The sequence below is a fragment of the Rousettus aegyptiacus genome, unplaced genomic scaffold, assembly GCF_014176215.1.
Source record: "Rousettus aegyptiacus isolate mRouAeg1 unplaced genomic scaffold, mRouAeg1.p scaffold_m13_p_1, whole genome shotgun sequence".
In the NCBI taxonomy this organism is placed as follows: Eukaryota; Metazoa; Chordata; class Mammalia; order Chiroptera; family Pteropodidae; genus Rousettus; species Rousettus aegyptiacus.
In genome coordinates this window covers 107,049,703-107,072,825 of record NW_023416284.1, presented here as the reverse complement: position 1 = coordinate 107,072,825, position 23,123 = coordinate 107,049,703, and the positions used below count along the sequence as shown (strand labels likewise).

The 23,123-nt window shown below is 44.6% G+C and overlaps 1 protein-coding gene across 2 annotated transcripts in view; it reads left to right on the top strand.

The window, feature by feature from the left end:
- The window catches only part of TRAM2 (translocation associated membrane protein 2), a 69,338-nt gene that overhangs the window by 33,938 nt on the left and 12,277 nt on the right, over positions 1-23,123 (top strand). For both annotated transcript variants that reach the window (XM_016129586.2, XM_016129593.2), the window contains exons 2-5: positions 2,909-2,972; positions 16,159-16,268; positions 16,744-16,860; positions 22,707-22,765. In XM_016129586.2, coding sequence (XP_015985072.1) covers positions 2,909-2,972; positions 16,159-16,268; positions 16,744-16,860; positions 22,707-22,765 — 350 coding nt within the window. The remainder of the gene's footprint in view (positions 1-2,908; positions 2,973-16,158; positions 16,269-16,743; positions 16,861-22,706; positions 22,766-23,123) is intronic.

The window sequence follows — 23,123 nt, the reverse complement described above, 5'->3', positions numbered from 1 at the left end:
TGCTGATGCCCCAAAGGGTCAGGCTTAATTGGCTGGGGGTGGCCCAGGCATAGAGAGCTTAAAAAGCTCCCCCAGGGATTTGAATGTGCAGTCAGGGTTGAACACTAGCATGCTACACATGGAGTTATAATGTGTCTTAGAAATGGACTTCGGTCAACCTAAGGAAGCTCTCTGGGGGTTCGCGTGGTTAAAGGGGCACTCCAGGGGCAGGGCCATGGGAACCACGGCAGAACAATCTGGGTAGGCACACGTCATTGACTGGCACTCCTTTCATTCCTGCCCAAGGTTCAGAGCCCAGGAGAGACTGTCTGATTGGTTGGTCTCCTTTCCTGGGGAGAGTGTCTGGCCCCTTCATCCTTCCAGGAGGAATGCAGTCACCTCAGTGACAACCTCCCTCGCCTCCTCCTCCCCCCAGCACACGCACCCTCTTGTCACACAGAGCTGAGGAGAATTGTTGCCTCAGGAAACCCTTGTGCCAGTCAGAAGGGGGAGTGGATGCTGGTCAGCCAAAACCTCACGAGGCCCCCTCCACTCTACCCCACTCCATGAACTTAAAAGACGAGTGTATTTTCTAAATGAAACCAACTGAGAGATTTGTGCCTGGGGCACAGTCCAGGGTTGGCTAAATTTTCCTTTTTGCCTACACCTGCCTTTCTCCTCCTTCCTTTCTCTCATTTTGTAAAGCTTCTTTGATCTTCTCTCATTTGATTTCATCCTGAGAAGATGAGGTCTACACTCAAAGGAGTCATGGTATGCAATATAGATAGGGCGGGGGGGACCAACATGGGCAGAGTCTAGGCAAGAAGAGGCCACTGTGGCTAGAGTGATAGTGGTGGTGGTGGCATGTTCGGCTGGTTTAGCAGCTGGATGGGTCTCAGGGAGAAGGCTGTGGGTGACAGATAGGTGACAGTGCTGAGGACCAAATACAGTTGAGTGAACCAAGCCAGGACAGACTCAGCTTTTTATTCTTCCTCCTATCCAGTGGGTAGTTACTGAGCACTTACTGCGTGCATGTGGGTTAGTTACTTGGAAAGGGCATGAAAACAGACAACATAGTCCCTGCCTTCAAAGAGTGCTACCTGAGGAGAGCTGTAAAGGAGCGCATGGAATCGATGGCACAGTGGGGTGTGGTACAGGGCAGATAGGAGAAGACATCATACCCTATGAGCAGGTGGGGGAGGCTTCACAGAAGAGTAACAGTTGAGCTGGGTTATGAAAGATAAGTGAGATTCTGATCTATAGGGTTTTTTTTGGGGGGAGGGGTTAGGGAGGCCATAGAAATGGGATTCAAAATGAGAAACCCTTAAAAGGAAGTATTGAGTAGTATGTTTTGGCCGAAACAGGGTACATTTCTTCTAAAGAAATAGAAGAAACTGAATTGGAAGGGAGGTTGAGATTACTCTGAAAAAGGTGTTGGGGACAACAGTAATCAGATTTGGGGGTGGAGGTAGAGAAGACTTGCATGTTTGGAAAGGACTTTGTGTCTTCCAGAGCGCCTTCTCATGCTTAGCCTCATTTGGCTTTTTCCTTATAAGCATGGCAGCATGGCTGAGACAGCAGCACACGCACAGGAAGGCTTGTACCTCACTCTGTACAAAGAGTGAATGACCCACTGTAGAGAAATGGGTCTGGTTGACAGAGGAAGTTTTGCTCTTTAATGGATAGAGAAGGCTAAGGATATAGTAACCCCTCTCTGGGCGTTTCAGGAGTCCCAGTGACTTGGAGGGGCAGCAGTGCATCATTCCTGGTTTGCATGCTGCTTTTGCCATGTCCAGTGTGTATTTACCACATCCACGGTGCATTGTTCACACGTTTTTTTTTTTTTTTTTCAGAGGAGAAGCAGTAACTCTATGATGAGGTGTCTCCAGAGGCCTCCTGGAAAAGGCCTGGGTCTTACCTCCTCCTCACCTGGCTCTTATGTGCTCCAGAACAGTATGGGTGGTGCTTCTCAACCCCACCTGTGTATCAGGAACATCTGGGGAGCTTTAGACAATGTCACCCAGACCATCGGGGGTACTACAGATATCCCTGATCTTACAGACAGGGAAAGGGAGGCCCTAGGTATAAGATGATTTGCTTGTGGTTACATAGCCAGCAAATGGCAGAGGCAGAGTTGGAACCCAGACAGTCAGTACTTGAGTTCAAGCTTCGAACCTCCCCGCCGCCATCCTCCCCGCCCCGCACCCCACCCCCCTGCCCCGCTACCATTTTGTAACCTCCTCCCTAAATTGCCAGAATATTAATTTGGCTATTAATAACCAGGTAACAAACACAGTTTTTGCAGAGCACAACTAAGATTTTAAAGGCAGCTTTCGAAATAAACCAGCAGCGTGGGATGCTATGTTTTGCCCCATGCCCATAGTAGGATAGATGTGAAATTAGCAGCTGGAATTCTCTGTTTCTGAAGCTCAGATTTAGACATTTGGGGCCGCTGACCACTGTGCAGTTAACTCAACATGCTTGGGGAAACCTCAGCTAGGTCCTAGGCTTCCAGAAGGCTGTGACCTTATTTTTTATTGGTTTTGGGCTTTCATAATGCTGGCTACCTAGAATTAACTTAATAAATACTTGAATGAATGAAAGAATGACTGACAGATTTGTACCCTTAGCTTGTGAGCTCTCAGCTGACCGTGCACAGCTTATTTCATTCCTTCTGCAGTGATTCGAAATCTAAATACCATCCAGGGTCCAGGATTGTCTTTAGTGCAAGTATTGGCAGGGATGTTATTAAAGAAAAATAAAAGGAAAAAAAAAGGTTTTAACTCTGATTTAGGTAAAACCCTTCATTGGAGAGGCCTGTGTGTCTGAGATATAAAAGGGGTGGGCCCTCGGGGCTGGTAGCAGGCTCCACTTGATTCTTTTGATGCAACCTATACACTAAATTGGAACTTTTTTCTTTATGTTACAGGTCACTGCCAAGACTGCCTTCCTATTTATTTTACCTCAGTATAACGTTAGTGTGCCTACAGCAGGTAAGCAAAGCACTAGTTTCATATCTTTCCCTGGCCCTGTTAACTCTGAAGGACTTGAAAAACTTCCTTCTCCTGTGTACATGTGTGATCTTTTTAGATATTTGAACTCAGCATCCAACATCCTACCACTGTGATGATACAACTGCAGGATACATCCAGCCCTCAGGCCCCACCACCAGGCCTCAGGCATCATTCCTCTTTCTCATTGCAAAGCACTGGGTACCCTCTTGATGAGGAGAGAAGGAAGTTTTGTTAGCTAAATCTAGTTCTCTTCATTTTTTAGTAGAGAGGTGAATTGTCTAAGCTTTAAGGTGAGATTCCTTTCTTTACCTGGCTCTACCAATGACTAGCTGATGGACTTTGGGGACAAATACCTTAACCCATGGCCTAGGGAGGATGTAATTTTGAATTTTTTTCTGGACTTTCCTGCCCCATCCCCCCGCCCCTACCCATCCCTGTAGTCAGGATCTGAGAGAAGTCACACTTCTGGGGCAGCCAAGTCACTTCCTTAATGTGAGAATCAAAGAAAGGACACTGGCAAGAGAGAGTGAAAAATCTTCATGCTCATGAAAGGTGGGACAGAAAACGTCATGGCCAGCAACAGTAGTTAGGAATCTAGGCAAATGCCTGCTGGTCCCAAGAACCCTCCAGCACTGGTGGGCGCAGCGAATTATTTTGCTCAATGCCTTGTGATCCAAGGTCAAAGTCAGGCTTCTCTCTCCTAGCTCTTAAAAATCTTAGTAACTAAGACACCTCTAGACCCAGCTGTACTTATGATTTACTGATTTTAATTTTTTAAGTTTCTTAAAATTACGGTAAAATGTAGATAACATAAAATTTACTATCTTAACCGTTTTTAAGTGTACAGTTCAGTGGCATTAAGTAATTCTCACTGTTGTACAACCATCACCACCATCCAACTCCAGGACTCGTCATACTGCAAAAGTAAAACTCTGTACCTATTAACTAATAACTCACAATTAAGCCCCTGCCCTAGCCCTTGGCAAACACCATTCTACTTTCTGTCTCTGAATTTGACTATTCTAGGTACCTTGTGCACATTTAATCACATAGTGTTATCTTTCTGTGACTGCTCAAAATTTAATTTTAAATAAATGTTGTTCAAAATACATTTGTATAAGTGATACATGCCTTTCAGAGAGGATTTATAAAATACAGATAAACATAAGAAGATAAGAGTCACAAATGACCCCACCATCCAGCAAAAAACTACGGTTAACATTTTAGCACATTGATTCACAACCCACTTCTGCTGTTAGTATATGATGAACCTTTTTTCCATGTCGTTAATTATTATTCCATTCCATAATACATTTTGAAAAGCTGTAGAGTATTTCTTAATAAGGATTACCACAAATTTTCTCTTCAGTCCCATATTATTGGATATTTAAGTTTCCAGTTTTTATTTTGTAAACAGTGCTACAGTAAACATTCTCGTGTCTAAATTTTTGCCTGCATTTGTGATTATTTTCTTAGGATAAATTTTTATTACTGGAATTTCTGGGTCAAGTAGTATGTAAATTTTAAAGGGGTTTATATATGTATGCCACAATACCCTCTGCCATCTAATTCTAAGGTTATATGATAAGGAAAATAAAAGTCATAACAGAAGATGTTTCTGAGAAGCTGTATTTGAGCTTTGTGTAGGAGGTTGTATTAGGGTTACAGAGAGACGGTCTGGGCAGAAGAAGAAAGAATATTCCAGGCAGAGGAATCAGCACATACAAATGCGTCAACCGAGGAACTACCACTTTGGCACATTTAGTAAATGAAGGCCAGTGTGACTGGAGCCAGCTAGGTTTGGTGTTTTTCTAGGGAGGGGCTATTGAGTTCTGTTGCTGGAATCCTCCAGGCCGGAACAAAGCCTAGGTAAAGGTGAAGGTACATTACAATTCATACTGAGTTGAGGAGGTTTCATTTACTTTAGAAAAAAAGAGAGGATAAAGTATTGTTAAATAGCCTATCTTTTGTTTAAATCTTGCCATTTGAAACTATTTGAAATACACAATAAGCAAATAATCAAGAGAGACAATGAAATCAGAATAGCCTGCTTAATTTTGTTTTGAGCTCTTTAATCACCAGCCCAGTAGAGTAATGTTTGGTTTGCAAATACTAGAGGAAAGCAAACTTCTCATGGGGAAAAAAACAGTTCACTGTAAGGGGTCTGTTGAGGTTGTGAATTTTAAAACCCTCTCCCCAATCTCTTTAAGGCTAGAGGTGCTTGGAAATGTATCCTTGTATAACCAAGGTGAATTCTGATTTCTGAGGTTTCTTCTTTAGATAGCGTGTAACTTGTTCAAATGTTTAATGTTTAAAATTTGAATTTTAGTAGAGCAGTGAATGTTTTCATACAAAGTACTCTACCATTTCTAAATCCCTGTGTCTTCCGTTGGCTGAGGTTTTCAAGTTTCTATGGAAAATAGCTAATGGTAATGTTGATGAATTTTCTTGCCTGTTTTGTGTTGCTCCCACTTCTACTTACTCCTTCTTCCTAGCTCCAAGCATTTGTTTATAGGACCTCAGTAACAAAAGTACCACAAACTGGCTTCAACAACAGAAGTTTATTGTCTCACAGTTCTGGAGGCTAGGAGTCAAGATCAAAGTCAGCAGGGCCAAGCTCTTTCTGAAGGCTCTAAGGAAGAATCTGTTCATGCCTCTCTGCTAGTTGTAGTTCTCTGCTTGTGGCAGCGTAACACTGATCTGCACATGACATTCACTCTGTGTGTGTGTCTGTCTCTGTGCCCAAATTTCCCCTTTTTATAAGGACATCCGTCTTATTGGATTAGGGACCCATTCTCTTTTACTAATTACACCTGCAACAACCTTGTTTCCTAACCAGGTCGCATACTGGGGTGCTGGATATGAGGACTTTGACATACAAATTTTGCGGGGACGCAATTTAATGCATAACCAGCCATAGAAGTATGATTTTATCACATTATAAGTTAGTTAAGAAGGTTAAGCTTCATTCAGAGACATGAACCGAAAGAGGATATGGGCACGGTCGTTGGAGTAGGAAGTGGTGCATCCTGGTGGAGCATCAGCATCCTTGTGGTTTTCTTTAAGGTCAACAGCGATGTAGCAGGAAATGTTCCTTGTTACCTAATCCCTACTCTCTTTTTTCCCACTTTGCTGGACTTTGGAAATAAAAATGCAAGAATACCAGTTAAATTTGAATTTCAGATAAACAACAAATACTTTTTTTTTTTTTTTTTTTTAGTGTAAATATAGCTCAGTATGCAGGGGACATAATAAACTAGAAAATTATTCTTCATCTGAAATTCAAGTTTCACTGGCCTCCTGTATTTTATCTGCCTACCACACACCCTTCCCACCTCTGGCAAGAAATTAAACGTTGTATTTCTCTCTGGTCTTACCACTAGATACTCTGCTTCTTCTTTCTGATTAAAGTACTGCAAAGCCTCTGGCATTATGGCCAGAAATATATAGACTGTAAAAGGTCAACAAAGACGAGAGCTTTGATTCTTCACACAGACTCAAGGCCTGCTGGCTTCCCTTCTGATGTAGAACAGGTGACCTCAGATAGGCTAAGCATTTACAAGGTTGTTTTGCGTTGTGCTACTAATTTGCTGAATTGTCTAGGACAAACCCCTTTTAACATCTCAGTTTCCATCTCTCATCTGCAAAATCGAGGGCAATGGTCAGTCTCAACTCCAGTGTTTCTTGAAGACAGGAGGGCCTGGGAGGCCTCCTAAGCACTTGCCACTCACTTTGTCCACAAACCCACACCATTGACATCACCTGAGAACTTGTTAGAAATGAAGCCTCTTAGGCCCCACCACTGACCTACTGGGTCAGAACCTTTAAGTCGTGTGATTCCTGATTAAATTCTGAGAATCACTGCTGTAAGTGCCCTGGATGAATAACTCCAAGTAGGTCTTTCAAATGACCTCATTCTTCTAACCCCAAAGATAAGATAGGGCAAACCACAAAATCCATTGACTCATTTGCATCTTTCTGTTCTCTTAGAATTTTTTGTTTTCTCTAAGTGTTTGGTCTGAGAGGTTGGGGGAGGTGGAAGATACCATTGAGTGGATGTGGTTTCATGCTGAGGCTGCTGCTCCCTCAGAAATCATAGACATGTTTGCAAGGGAATGTGGGTAGAAATCAAGGTAGCTCTGACATTCCTGAGCCTGCCTGCTGCTGTACACTTGGAGCAAAAAAGGCTGAGGGTAAGGGTCCTCTTCCAGAGAAGGGTTCGTTTTGCAGTAATCAAAGGTGACAAGGACCCATCCACAGGCTCTGTTGGTCCCAACTGATTTTATGGCCATCAGCTGCTGTGTGGCATTTTGCAGGTAGAAATGAAAAGCCCAGGAACCTCCCACACCATAGCTTGACCATTATTCTCACGGTCCCTTCTAGGATGAGACACACTGCCCTGTAAAAACAACCACAGACAGATGTTTTTAAAGCCTCATTCAGCTGAAGGCCTTTGTCCAGGGCTCAATTGTGTTTTTGTTCCTTGTGCTGGCTGGCAGGAGTTAGTCTTGTCTTGTGCTTGTATCATGTACTTGGAAGATTGGCACCACATATCAAACTGAGCCCCTCTTTGTAAGATGAGCTTGTGGGGGATGTAAAAGGGAAGAGACAGGTAGGCAACGATGGCTCTGGGGATGGAAGCCTTACTTGATTACAGACGAAAGCTGTCCAACCCAGATCTGTGGCCTGTCCAGCTGGAGGAGACTTGAGACTCATATAGGTTGGCCTGATCCTTTTACAGCCAGGGGGACTGAGGTGCAGAGAGTTGATTGACATTCCCAACGATATACTGGTAAGGGCAGAGGAAGGGCCGGGCTGCTCACACCCCAAGCAGTCCAGGGCTCAGGGACACTGCGGGAAAGTTAGGTTTGCCAGATGGGGTGGTGGACATGGTGGGCACAGGGGGAACCCCACCAGGGAGGCAGAGATGTGGCTCTGTCCTAGTCCCTTGGGCCAAACAGTCACCAAGATCCCCTTTGACTCTAAGGGTTCTGTCTGTTCGAACAAGAAAAAGTAAATTAGACCTCAGTGTCCCTGGCCGTATTGGAGGCCATCTGAAAAAGAGTGGGAGCTTTTGGCCCAGGACTTAACAGCTAACTCTCGACTTTTTGTTTTCTTCGTAAAGAGAAACTCCTTATTAAACTTACCGTCTTAGTCCATTCATTCTGATATAACAAAGTGCCACAGACTGGGTGGCTTATAAACAACAGAAATTTATTACTCACAGCTGGAGGCAGGAAGTCAGGTCAGGGTACCAGTGTGGTCAGGTAAGGGCCCTTGTCCAGATCACAGACTTGCTGTTATATCAATAGTGGAAGGGGCTAAGAGCCTCTGGAGGGTCTCTTATAAGGCACTAGTTCCATTGATGAGGTTTCCACCCTCATAACCTAAGTGTTAGAGGTAGATCCTATGGGAGGTAGCCCCTGGCATCAATAGCATGGCTAGAGTCCTGGGGCTCAGCTGCTGTGTCTGTAAATGGGGCTGATAATACTCAGGGTTACTGTGAGGCATAAATGCTGTTACTTGTAAGACATGCTCACTACAGTGCCTGGCACAGAGCAAGTGCTCAGTAAATGGCTTATAGGTGTATTTGTTATCCTCCATGAGCACCCTGATGGGAGTGCTTTTTGTGTGTGTGCTGGTTGGTAACTCTTTTGTTCCTTTAGTTTCTGATTCTCTCTGTTGGAAGCAATTGTAATGATCTCATCTTTTTGTGTAGCGTTTTACAGTTTATAAGTCAGCTGTCTGTCATTCTTATAGCTTTGCAAGAAAAGGTAGATAGAATTATACCCACTGTTAGAAGTGGTAACTGAGGCAGAGAGACCCTGGACCCCATGATAGGAAACTGGCAGCTCCAGACATGAGCTTCAAGTCTTTTCATGTCTGGTCTGGGCCCCCTGGGAAAAAAGCAGAGCAATGAGGTGGGGAAGACACCATTTTAAAATTTTATTCATACAAAGCCAGAAGAATTTGAAGATTTATTTACTTAAAAAACATTGAATAGAAGATACATACATGTGGTGGTTCAAATATAAGTCTGTACAGAAAGTCAGTGAAAGTTTTGTTCCCACCCTTCCTCCCTTCCTTTGACACCCCAGTCCCCTGTGGGTAATCACCGTTGTTCCCTGTGCGTTCTTACAGAATTTCTTGTGTCACCTTCCAGTGTTTCTCTATGCAGATACAAATGCATATTTTTCTTCCCTTTCTCACATAGCAAGTAGAATACTGTATGTTCTGTATCTCGTTTTTTCCCCCACTAAATAATGTATCCTGGGTATCATTTCATTTCAGTACTTAGAGAACGTCATCATTTTCTTCAGAAATTTTATTGAGGTATAACACATGCAGCCATGTGCACATATTCTTAAGGATACAGCATGATGAATTTTTACATATGTGCACACCCGTGTAGCCATCATCCAGATCAAAGTACAGCACTCCCAGCCTCCTCATGTTTCTCCTAGTCAGCAACCACCGTTCTGCTTTCCAAGTTTCCTGGTTAGTTTTACCTCTTCTTGATCTTTTTTTAATTTTTAAAGGCAGCTCCATTGTTTACATCAGTGCATCTTAAATTGTAGCAGGCATCAGAATCACCTGGAGATGCTGTTAAGCACAGACTCCTGGACCATATTCCGGGAGTTTCTGATTCGTTAGGTCTGGGGTCGGTGTGCAAGAATGTGCATCTCAGCTCACAGATCCTGCTGATGCTGTTGGTCCACAGCTTCATTCTGCAGTGTGTTATAACTGTGCCTTATTTAATCACTCCCCTGAAGATGAAAACAATTGGGGTTGTTCCCATTGGTTTATTGTTAAACACAGTGCTGCGGTGCATAACCTTATGCACATGTCATTTTGAACATGGCAGACATTAACTATAAGATAAATTCCCAAAAATGGAATTGCCACATCAAAGGGCTGGCACATTTGTAATCTTGATAGAAACCGCCACGTTACCCTTCTAAAGAAGTGGTACATTTTGCATTCCTGCCAGCAGTATGTGAGAGTGTTTCCCCACAGCCTCAGCAAGAGCACATTGTCAAGCTTTGGATTTTTGCCAATCTTATAGGTGCAAAATGGTATCGCATTGTAGTTTTAATTTGCATTTCTCTTCTGTGTAAGGCTGAGCATCATTTAAATGGATAAGGGCCATCTGCGGTCTTTTCTTTCTGTGAATTGACTGTTCTTAGCCTTTGCCCATTCTCTGTTGGATTTTTTATCTTCCAGTTCTAGGAGCTCTTTACATATTAGAAAATTAGCCCTTTGTTTATGATCTGAACTGTGAACATTTTCCCCTAGGCTATCATTTGCCTCTTGATTTTTCTGATAGTGAGTTTTTTTCATGTCTAAGTTCATATAATATACATATATATTTAACATTATTTTGAATCTTTCAATATATTATAAGATTCAAATAATGTGAAAACAGAGTAAGCACAGAAACCATTAAAAAGTAAATTTTACAAATCCAGATTTGAAGGTGTGAGGAAGGAAACCGGGCAAGAGAGAAGCATCTAAGTTGCGCATTGATGTTCCTTAAACAACCAGTTTTTCAGGCACAGGTAGAAGTCTCATTGGCAGATGCCCGAACTCTAATAAAGATATGAAAAACACAAGTGGCCGTCAACCAGCTCCGGTCACGGGGAGGAGGTCAGAGCCTGCATGGTGATATCAGCATGCGATTGGCACATGTAAAGGCATGCAGGAGAAGTACTTGCAGGTGACATCAGAGGAAACAGGAAAATACCTATTAGTCATAGGAAGCAAAACAGGAGGTCAGTAAGGCTGTTACTCCTGAAAAGGGACATCTGATAACGGGTTGTCAAAACAACCAATCCTCTTTATTGATTATTTTAGTTCTCTTTTAATAAGCAAAGCAAATGTCAATTTTGATGGGAGATGGGATAATTTATCTATAGTGAGATCATTATTGAAGGTGTTTTCTTCCAAACCTAGATTTATTTCTATAGTAGGGCATATTGACATACTTCTTGGGGGTGTATAGGAAGAAGACTCATAGAATATTGGTGCTGGAAAGGTATCAGGGTCATCTAGGCCGGAGAGTGCAAATTGGTGGCCTGTGGTCAGAGTTGGCTTCAGATGTGTTTTCTTTGGCCAGTTTCATGTTGGCCCATAAAGTGTTTTTAAATTTTTTGAATTAGTCATCAATATTTTAAAATCAGATGATTTCATGTGAAGATGCTTTCTTTGCTTCTGAAATATTGAGAATCCGGCCCCATTGGGCTGTACCCTTCCCATAGCCACAGCGGCTGAGAAGCACCTTCCCCACTCCCTCCTTCACCCCTTCGGGGCATGTGTTTTGCAGTTTTCCACAGTCACCACTTCTCTCTAGTGTGTCCCGACATTGAGACTTTCAGTTACCATTTATCCCAGTTTTAAATGGCATTTTTCTTTTATTGAGGTTAAAGGAAAGTGGGTATTTCTTAAACTTGTTCCTCTCTCAAAGTGAAAACGTGAAAGGTAGACCAAGAGGATGAGATGTCGAAGGAAAAACAGTGGAAAGTGTATTTTGGAAGCGAAGACTATCCTATTTAATGCAGCAGACCTCTGTGTCATAAGGATTTATCTTAAGACACCCGGACCACTTTGCTCATCTGTGTTCCCCACCTGGTCTCTGTAGACATTTTGCTGCAACTTGTGACCAGAATCACCTCCCTGGTCTAATAGCTCAGAAATATGCTGACAGTTTTTCTTCTAAAAAATCATGATCGGTTACTGCCAAGCCATTGCTAGTTTTTCTCTGAGAGATCATGTGAGAAAGGGGCAGTGTTTAAAAGAGTAGGAGCTTTAACTTGGTAGTGAGGGGATTTTTATAAGAATTAGTGGGCAACCAAACATTTAAAAAGAAAAAAATAATAAAAAATATCAACTTATTTCTAGACTCCTAGAATACAAAGTTACAACTACCATAGTTCTGTCAAAAGTAGAAGGGGCCAAACCAATTTACTTTCTTGCTCTGATCAAAAGTAGGAAGATAGCAGATAAGGGGAAGCAGTAGAGATAATGTGTATGAGTCAGAGCAAAGCTTCGGAGTGTTTGCTATGCCTCTGCTAGTTCGGGGTTGTAGGAGACAGAGATCAAAGGGGCAGCTTCTTACCAGCAAGGACGTGGGGTCTGAGGAGGGCATGAGGGGGTCAGGTTGACCCCGAGGAGGCTTTTGGTCACTGGGAGACATGAGATATGCCCCTTGTCCCCTAATTCACTGAACCCTGTGTCTTCATCAGTTTTCCTTGCCCGTCTCATGAGATGGTTACGAGGATAAAGCAAGACAACACATGCTGAAGATTGTGAAACTGTGGAGGGCTACAGATTACAGATGAGATTCCAGAAAGAACTTAAGAGTCATTCCCCACAGCCAGTACATCAGCTGTTTTTTTGGTTCCGTCCCCCACATCTATCTGAACTTGTCTTCTCTCCGCCACTCTGCCGCCATTCTAGTGCATGGTACCCAGCACCCCCTTGGCCTGGAGTCCCTGCAGGCGCCTTCCGACTGCTCTCCCAGCTTCCATCCTTGCCTCTCCAACCCATTTCACATGCTGCGGGAGAGGGATCTTTGTAAGTACATTGGTGACTAAAATCCTCCAGTAGCTTTCCATTGCCTTTCGGATAGTTTGCCGTGACCTGTAAGGGCGCCCTTTGTCACAAGGCCCTCCCACCTCTGCAGCCTGCCCCTCCCCTGCTCTTCAGCTTCACTCCATTGCTCAGTCCATCGGCATCTCCCTCAAAGGGCCTGCACTCCGCCCTCGCCAGCCCTCTCCCCTTGCACACTTTGACTTTTGTGCCCCTCTCCTGGACCACCCTTCCTCGACCACCCTCTGCTCTTTGTTATTTCCCCCTCAGCCTCAGTCCACGCCAGAGCACTTATTACACCTGGGCACTGGCATTTGTTTTTTTTATTAAATTATGGTAAAATATACATAATACAAAATTTACCATCTTTTCCATTTCTGAGTATACAGTCCAGTAGAGTTAAGTGCATTGTTGGGCAACCAGTCTTGCAAAACTGATACTTTGTACCCATTAAACATCAGCTCTCCCTTTTCCTTTCCCTTGGCAACCACCATTCTCCTTTCTGTTTCTGTGAGTTGGACTGCTATAGGAACTTCATATGATGGAGTCGTACAGTATTTGTCTTTTTTGGACTGGCTTATTTCATTTAGCGTAAGTGTTCTCTAGCTTCATCTATGTTATAGCATATGACAGGATTTCCCTACTGTTTAAGGCTGAATGATATTCCGTTGTATGTGTATACCACATTTTGTTTTTCTGTTTACCTACTGAGGGACACTTGGGTTGTTTCTCCCTTTGGCTTTTGTGAGTAATGCTTCTATGAACAGGAGTGTACAGATATTTCTTCAGGATCTGCTTTCAGTTCTTTTGAGTATATACTCAGAAATGGAATTGCTGGATCATATGGTAGTTCTGTTTTTAATTTGAGGAACCACCATAACTATTTTCCATAGTGACTATACCATTTTACATGCCCACGAACAGTGCACAAAAAGTTCCAGTTTATACACATTGCCAATGCTTGTTATTTTCTATTTTCGTTGTTGTTGTTTAATTGTAGCCATTCTAATGGACGTGAGGTGGTGTTTTGATTTGCATATTCCTACTGACAGTGGTATTGAGAGCCTTTTTATGTACCTGTTGGCCATTTGTGTGTAGTCTTGGAGAGATGTCTATTCAAGCTCTTTGCCCATTCTTAAATCTAGTGGTTTGTTTTTTTGTTGTTGTTGAGTTGTAGTTCTTTGGCCTGTGGTTTTTCGGTACATGAGAATTTGGTGTGTACCTGCTAAGCTCCAAAAGGGCAGGGGCATGCCTCCCTTGTTCAATGCTGTCTTCCCAGTGCCCAGCATGGAGCCTTGCACACGGTTTATTGGTTGATGACCAAACATTTATGTAGCTCTCAACAGCAAAGGAACAAAAGAATATTAATTCAAGCATTTATTCTTGTTTCAAGAAGGATTTAAGGCTATGGTCACATTTCTTTGGAACCATGGTACTTGGGGTAAGGAATGTAGGTGACCCCAAATAAGCTTCAAAATGAATAATCCAGTATTAACAGGTGTTATTTCACTACTTTTGGATTATGCTTGTTTGTCTAACTCCCATTTTGCATATTAATGATCATCTCGTGATGAAACTTTGTGTTTAGTAGTTTTGTAATTTTAAAATATGCTGCCGTCTAATTAGTCTCCTTTGATCCTCCCTTATGTAGAAGGCAGGGAAGATATAACCCCAGCTTCGCAGATGGATGAAAGGAGAAGCCAAGTCCCATAACCCATCTCTCTCTCACCTCCAGCATATTCTCCTGTCCTCAAAGCCTGACTCCCCTTCCCAGATCTCAGCCCCTTCGGTGGATCAGTCAGTCACCCAATCTTAACGGTTTTCTATCCCTTAAGGCCCTCCTCCCTCCATTCCTCTCTTCATTCAGGCCCCCGTGATTCCTTACCTGATGTCTTTATCTCTAGGCACAACACTATTTGCTGCTGTCAGAGTAAATTTTCCAAAACTCAAATTTCATCATTTTCCTGTTGAATTTGATTTCTTTGATGTTTCCATGTTGCCTTCAGGATAAAGTTCACACCTTTTCACATGGCACCCAGGGCCATTCACAGCAGCCTCCTCCCGTGCCATGACAGCCTCCCCTGTTCCCGCAGCACTTTGGCCTCATTCTCTGCTTCCTTTGCAGGTGCTGCCTCCTCAGCCCAGGGTGCTTCCCCTACTCCCGTCCCTGACCACCCCTACTTATTCCTGGGTTTCCTGTTCACTGTGACCTGCTAGCCCATCACCTCCACCCCAGCTGGAGTCAGGCCCTCATCTGCCCTGGCTCCCTGTGTTGCTGTGTTGCTTCTTGGTACCACATGCCCGTCTATGGGTAATGATACATTTGCTTGTCAGTCTTCTAGCGGCCTCTGCACTCTGAAGCTGGGGCGGTGTCTTCTATCCACATTTCAACAGTCCAGCGCCTCCCACAGGTGTTGTCCTTGCCACCCATCTCATCCCCTCACCACTGCCCATTGTCACATTCTCCCAGTCCAGGGATTTGACTCTCAGAATGACCCAGTCAGTTCTACTTCGTTCCGTGGCCACCCTGAAATCCATCGACCTTCTTCTGGTAACTGCATCTCAGCAAAGACAGATGACTCATGTGTGTGTGACTCAGCGCGAGTGCAGCACAGCTGGAAAGATGGCCTGTGTGCCTGCTGGCGGGAGGGGATTTTACCAGATCTGAGTTCACAAGCTCTTGCAACCCTGTGGCCTGCCAACTGGAAAACACGGATGTAAATCCTCCTCTGTCTGTGGAGAAAGAGACTGTCTAGCAGAGCTTTATGAAACATCTGTATCTGGGATTCCATCTAAGCGGTTACTATTAAATAATAGTTTAATAAACTACCATCTATTTCATGCTTACACCATGGTTATAGGCACCATGGTAAGCATCTTGCCTATAAATTATATATTTTATTCTCACAGTAATGTAATTCTCCCAACATCAACAACAAAAACAATAACAAGTACATGTATAGCAGTTACTTTGTGCCAGACCTTGTTCTAAGTACTTCGCAGTTATTCACCTAATTCTCATAATAACCCTATGACACAGGGATTGCTGTTACCCTCATTTTACAGATGAGGAAACAGGCAGAGAAAGGTCATGTGTAGGGGTGCCCCTAAGTCCCATAGGAAGTAAATGACGAGCTGTGACACCAACTCAGCTTCTGAGTCCAGACTCTTAATCTTCATGCTATGCTTTCTCCATGAAGCATAACTATAATCCATTTTACAAGGGAGGAAACTGCAGCTCAGAGAGGTTGCTCATTTATCCATAGTCACACAGCCAGTGTGATTGAGATCAGTTGTCTCCATTCCCTAGCCTGTAACCACTGTGTTCTCCTGTCCAGACTCAGGAGATGCAGCCATCAAAAAGCGTGGTATGCTTGGTTCTCCTTAGCCCTCCCCATTGGCACTTCCCAAGGGCCAAGACTTTGGTTGGGTAGGAGTCTAGGGAGGAAGCTCTTTACTCTAAGTCTGGGGTTTACAGCAAAAGGGAAGCATTTTCCTTCAGGTCTCCTTTCAGTTTTGGGTCCCAGAACGTTTCTTCACACCAAGGATGCTGACGCGGCTATTATTATCTCCTCAGACAGCGAAACAGTGCACTACCACTACGGGCCGAAGGACCTGGTCACGATCTTGTTCTACATCTTCATCACCATCATCTTGCATGCCGTGGTTCAGGAGTACATTTTAGATGTAAGTGATGTGTCTAGATTCTGAAACTGGGGAGATGTCTTGGATTGCAGGAGCCCGCGTAGGAGAAAGCTGCAGCTCTGAACTTGTTTGCCCCCTAATTTGCATGTTGACCAGATGGTCTCCCCTCTCACAGCCTTCTTCAGTCATCGCATGCAACAGCAGTATTTATTACATGGGGGTGAACTGCCTGAAATATGATAGGACAGTGTCCTTATGGGTCTGCCATATGTAGCTTGGTTGGGAGCTACTTTCTTGACATCTAGGCTGAAGCCATTAACCCTGCTGCTTTCTTAAAACGCTTGCATTAGACGAAGCACTGTGTGCACCCACAGTAGGCTTGCACTGAAGAACCTGTATTATGGCTGGCTTCAGACTTCGGCCCTTTCATGGAGAGAAAGAGGAACAGGAGTTTGAAACCTGCCTGTTACCAGTATACTCATATATATTAATATATGGAATTCTCTTTATTCTTTAGAAAATCAGCAAACGGCTTCATCTCTCTAAGGTCAAACACAGCAAGTTCAATGAATCTGGACAGCTGGTCGTCTTTCATCTCAGTTCAGTGATATGGTGCTTCTACGTGGTGGTGACGGTGAGTGGTCCTCGGGACTGCGGAATGGTGGCGCCTGGGCCGCCAGGCAGCATGGCTCAGCTTGGATTGCTAATAAGGTCACCTCAAAGGGCTTAGCTGGGAAGAAAAGGAGTAAGAGCAGTGTGGAAACTTGGAGCAGTTTCTTAAAACTGAAGCTATTTTTGCATCCTCATGGTATTGTGGTGAGAAAGAGGCCAAATGATAGAGCTGGAGAGAGTGAACTTGTCCGGAAAACAATTACTCGTTATAGTTATTGTGTGAGGTTACAGTAATGGTACTATGTACCTAGATAGCACTGTATCATTTTACAGGGCCCTCCTACAAATGCTGTCCCATAAGATAAGTTTTATGTTCATTTGGGTACCCGTGTTATGGATTATAGAAACATTTAAGTTTCCCTGTGTGCCCTGGTCATGTGCCTTTGAAGTAGCAGGGGAGGGCTTGGACCCGGGGGTGTCTGATTCTAAGTCCAGTGCAAGCAAGTCCAGCATCCTCTTGTCTACACATCAAACCCTGTGAGAGTCTTTGCCATTTCCACAAATGCCTGGAGGACCAGTGAAGTGATCTACCTCCCTGTTTTATACAATAGGACTCTTATTTCAAACAGCCTTTGATACTGCAAAATTCCTTCTTGCAAAGGAATGTGACAGCCCTTTGGGATTCTCTGTAACAAGATCCGGCCTGTCCTGTTAGGAAGTGTTTAATTAGCATCCTCACCACCCCCTCTCACCACACCAGCACCACCTGTTTGTAACCTGGTCTGTTTTTCAGGAGCTAGACTTGTTCTATGAGAAATCCAGGCCTGGGGTTGGAAAATTCAGCAGCCCCGTGTGACCATTTATAAATCTCCTTTGCTGCCCTTACTGACACCCTCACTCCCGTCGTCTTCCTTCAGTGACAGTGATGAGCTTTCACACCCCAAGGAGCTCTCTGTCTCAAGAGCTGAGCGTTGAATTCATAGTCTCAGAAACGTCAACATGTTCTTTTGTCCATTGTTTTTATCTCCGTTATCATTTAATCACAAAACAGTTTCGAAACAGTTTTCCTGAACAGGACACTAGGAATTGTGAACGCAGGACCTAAGACTTCTGCCCTCTCAAGCAGGGCTGACACGTTACTCTGTCCCACGGACTTACAGGTAGTCTGTGTGAGTAGCGCCCCCTGCTGTTGTGCAGCTCACATTCTGGCCCTACGAAGTCTAGGTACTGCGGGATTTCAGGCCTCTCCCCACTGCTCGTTGTTTGGTTCATGCCTGCCTCTGGAGACCCTGAGCAGCTTTGAGGCAGAACAGCTTCAGGGTACCACGCACATTTAACTGGTCTTTCAGGAGAAGCATTGCCTCATCTCTGAATGAATCACTTTTACCCTTTCTACCTCACCCCAGACATTCCACAGCAGCTGTGACACATTTAGACCAGATTGGAGGCCAACAGCCAAGTTACTTAACACTCCTTCCAGAGTGTGAAATGCTCAACTGCTCTGTCTGTGCTTCTCTCAGCCTTCAAGGGCTTGAAAATGATGATGCTAATTAGTCTGGGAGAATGCAGCACTTTTCTTGGGGAAGCTCATAACAGGCTTTTATTATGGTGAGAGCCAGTTCCCCACTCAACATCTCCAACAGGAAATGGAGACCTAGGGGACCCTGGAAACCTCCTGTGACCCCACCTCCTAATAGCACCATGTAGCTCCTAGCCCTCACCTACTCCATCTGTACCATTCTATGTGGAATGAAAGCAGTTGAAGAGAGGATAGTTTTGTAAAAGGAGTAAAAATAGCTAGGTCTTTTTTTTTCTTAATCTTATTTTTTGTTTTGATGCACGTTTTACTTGGTTCTTTTTCTTTCACCCTTCATAGCCAGTTAGGTCATCAGCAGGCCCTGCCAACCCTTCCTCCAGAACACACTGAGGTTGTGTCGGTTGCTTTCTACCTGTACCTCCATCCCCCAGCCAGTGCTTCTCTCCGGGGGAGATTTTGCCCTCCAGGGGACATTTGGCAATGTGCTACTAGCATCTAGTGGGTAGAGGCCAGGGGTGCTGCTTAATCTCCTTCAGTGCACAGGACACTCCCCACGACAAAGAATTACTCAGTCTCAGATATCATTGGCGCCAAGGTTGGGAAACCTTGACCTGTAGTCCAGGCCACCATCAGCTCTGGTCTGGATCACTAAGTATCTTCCTTCTAGAAAGAGGCTGTTTCTACTCCTACACCCTCCCATCCCAGTCCATTTTCTGCTCAGCCAGACAGACCTTTTCAGCACGTAAATCACATCATGCATTCCTCTGCTTAAAATCCCCTATCCTACTTGTAGTGAAATTTTTTTCTTCCTGACCCCTGTGCTCTAGGCCATGCTGGCCTCGCCCATCTCATCCCACTGGCCCCAGCCCCACGTTCTTCCCTTGGTTGCTATGACTCTCCTGCTGTTTCTGCCTCCTGGGCTTTGCACTGTTGTTGTTCCTCTGATCAGATCCTCCTTCCCCTGACATCCCATGGCTGGTTCCTTCTTGCTGGCTACGCCTCCACCTAAATGTCGCCTCCTCAGAGAACCCCTACAATTTGTATTTTCTGCACCGTGCCCATTACTGTGGTGCTTTTCTTGTTCACGTGCATATTCTTTGCTGTCTGCCTTTCCCACTAGACTCTGAGCTGCTTGTGACAGGCACTGTGCTCCCTGCTCTATCCTAGTACAGTGCATGGCACAAACTAACCGCTCACTAAATAATGCTTGTGAGAATGAACGGACTGCACATGCATCTTGTTGCTCCGTCCTTCAACAGTTTTTAAAGTAATGGAGCGCTTGTATAAACATCATAGAACATTATTCTTAAAATAAGCAACACATGAAAGTTGAAAAAAGAAAGCAAAAATTTACCCCAAATCCCTCCCTCCAGAAATAACCAGTTTTATTTTGGTGTTTGATTCAGACGTTTCTCTCTGCGTTTATACAGGCAGAGTGATAGGAGTATGGCCAGGTGGATGGGCTAACTTCCCTGTCTGACTTCCTTGGGGTGCCTCACTTCATATTTTAAAACCTAAAGTTCAGTACTCAGTGAGAACATGGTAGTGGGAACACCTTGAACGCTGGTGCTTGTGTTAGGGCTGAGTTCTGCTAATGGACTGATCACTTGAACCAGAACTTCAGTTCTTGGCTGTGCCCGTAGGACAAATGCTATGAGGTATATCTGAGTCTAGGTAGCAACTGTTATGACTAGATTCTGCTGTTTCAGTGGTTCTTGTTCTTCATACACCAAAAAGGAAGGCTGTTGGGAGAGGGGGAAGGGGAAAGATTGTTCTAGCTCAGGCCTCACTTAGCTCATAGGTCGATTTGTAGAACCAGAGAGAACAAAGGATTTCAAAAGTTCCCGCAGACCCTCTGCCGGTACCTGTCAGTGGGTAGGAATCGGGGTGGGTTATTGGTGCTCCCTCTGCCACACCTGGCTCCCTGGGCTCTCAGGTACTTGGCACGCCTGAGTCCTGAGGTGCCCAGGCCCCAGGTCCCTCTCAGGCAGCTGCCTGGCCTGAGGTCTGGAAAAGGCTGTTTTCAGAGCAGTGAGTCATTTTTCCTCTGGCTCCCAATGCTCTCCTCCCTCCACCCCCTCCTGCATAGTCCCTGAAGACTGGACATTCACAAACAAGCAGCATTTTTTCTAGGGACTTTGCTTGCTGGCTTCAAAGTTCTGACCTCCTAGTCTCCTAAATAAAGGGGCCAAACTGGGTTGGGTTCCTGTTTAAAATCAAGATCATTTGGGCTTTAGAGTTCTCTCGGTGCTGCCTCTCTTGGCCAGTCTTTTTTTGGCAGAAATTCTTCTACCTCAGTCCCAGAAGTACCATTTTCCTCCTTAAATACATCACTGCTTCCTCTAGGAAGGAATGTTCTCACCTCTGTGATTTCCTTGGAATGAGGTAGGGAGTGGAAGACCACGAATCGCTGTGTGCCCAGTTCCAACATTTTCATGAAGCCAGGTGTGCGACTGGCCGGGTTGTATGGCAGCCATGTGGGTGTCAGAAAGTGCTCCTCCACCTCCACATGCCCCAGAGCCTCAGTCTGTGTGTGATGGTGGGAGAAAGGGTGGTAGTAATGAGAAGAGACCAAATAAAAATGAGGCTGAGGGTTTGGGATGAGACCTTTTCCTTCAGATCTAAGTTTCCATGGCTACGCTGGTGCATACGCATGCTCAGATGACCTATCAGGTTCTTGTATTAATGAGGCCCCAGGTTGTGGGATTGGGGCTCTGGACAGTACTAGAAACATCCCAGAATGGTGGATCAGCCCTCACTTGGAAGTAAACTGAGGAGCTGATAGGTGGTAACCTGGAGTACGTCTCACTAAACCTTGTTGGCTGCCTCTTTTTCCTGAGCACTGCCTACCTGGTGCTCTCAGCCTCCTCATGAAGGCCACCAGCTTCATTAATTTTTTGACATACTGAAGCAATCAGGCCTGAGGTTTTTGGACCAGGAAGTTGGTGGCCCAGCTCAGATTTCAGCTGTGCTGCTGAAAAATCATCTTGGTTCAAGAGATCCTTCACATCTGTCCCATTATTTTCCTGGTTCTGAAATGAGTTCAAACTAACCTGTCCTTGGGTGATTCGTTTCCTCATGTGTTTCATTATCTTGGATTGTAAACTCATCTTTAGCAAGGTTTTATGTGTGAGAATCCTGTACATTCTAAGATGAGAGTATGTCCCAATGGTATCACTGGCTCACAACACTACTGTTAATTCTAATTTCATAGCCTGATGATTCCTGGGTCACACAGGTGCTATAAATCTGAACTACAAACCCATGTGAAAGCAAACCTGAGGTTACAAATTTTCAGGCGATAATATTTCTGTTTTCATCCCAAGCCCAGGGTGAGTAGGCAGCTTCTTCATCTTCCTGTGTTGGTTGTCAGACTCTTTCTGGTCTACTCTTTCTCTGAGGTCGTAGCGCCTTAAGGGTCCCAATTTTTATACAAGGGTCTCAGATGTCACCTCCCAAGGCACAGTCTTCTGTTCCCACTTGGGCACAGAGACCCTGGCCCTCTACCTTTACCTTATTGCTATAACTTTTAGTTCCCTGTCCTTTTGGAGTCTCAGAGGTTTTTCCTTTCTTATTGTAAGCTCTGCTTTGCATTTAAAAGAATATTTATTAGATTTCATCCAGCATTTCTAGATGTTTTGTGATGAGAGGGTTTTGGGGTTATATTCCCTTACTCTATAAGAGGCCCTGGGCTAGTTGCCAGAGGTAAAGAAGGGCAAGAAAAGTCCACAGGCTGCAGGAACTTGCATAGTAATGGAGGCAGCTAGCAATAACGATGTTATACTTATGAGGCCTATGGGGTGAGATGTCATAGCGAGGCCCATGATGATATGAAAAACCAAACTAGGCTTTTTCCAGTAGACAGTGATTCTGGAGTCCATTTGCTTATTCATTCTACAAGCATTTCCTGAGTGCCACATGCTAGGCATAATACTGGACATTGTCACATAAACATACGTAACTGTCACATTTATTTCTAACAATAACCGGGAGGGCAAGTATTTTTATCCTCCTTTTACAGATGAGCCAACTGAAGCTTGGGGACTAAGTTGTTCAGAGCTTATAACTAGTGTGATTATAAGGCCCACATCCAGGTACAGATTTCTGACCCCTGCAGACTTTTCCTATTCTGTCACCTCTGTTTCACAGTAAAGATACTAGCCAGATGCCAGCAGATCCCCAATGGAGAGGTCCTTCATTCTCACGATTTCTGTTCCTTTGTCTTTCTGGCAACTGGAGATTAGGTGCGTCCCTGACCCCTGGGCCTGCTCAGGGCCCCAGCAGGTCTTACATTCACATCTCTAAATGCCAACTCTTCTCTCCCACCACAGGAAGGATATTTAACAAACCCGAGAAGCCTTTGGGAAGACTACCCGCACGTGTACCTCCCGTGAGTATGCTCATGACTAGGTCCCTGGGGGGAGCCAGCTGGTCCACTGGCTTCCTCATCCTAAAATGTGGCCAGAACACCAGGGGGCCAGCTGGCATGGGGCCAACCATATCCTGAGCCTGTTAGGGCATAGTATCGTGGAAGGCAGACTTGTCTGGGAGCTGCTTCCTCCCAGTCTCCTTGACTTGAGGATCTCAAAATGAGGTGTCATCTGCACCAGCCCCTACCTCAGAGGTACCATCTTAGCTCAGGCTGCTATAACAGAATACCATAGACTGGGATGGCTTATAGATAACAGAAATGTATGTCTCACAGTTCTGGAGGCTGGGAAGTCCAAGATCAGGGTGCCCACAGTTTC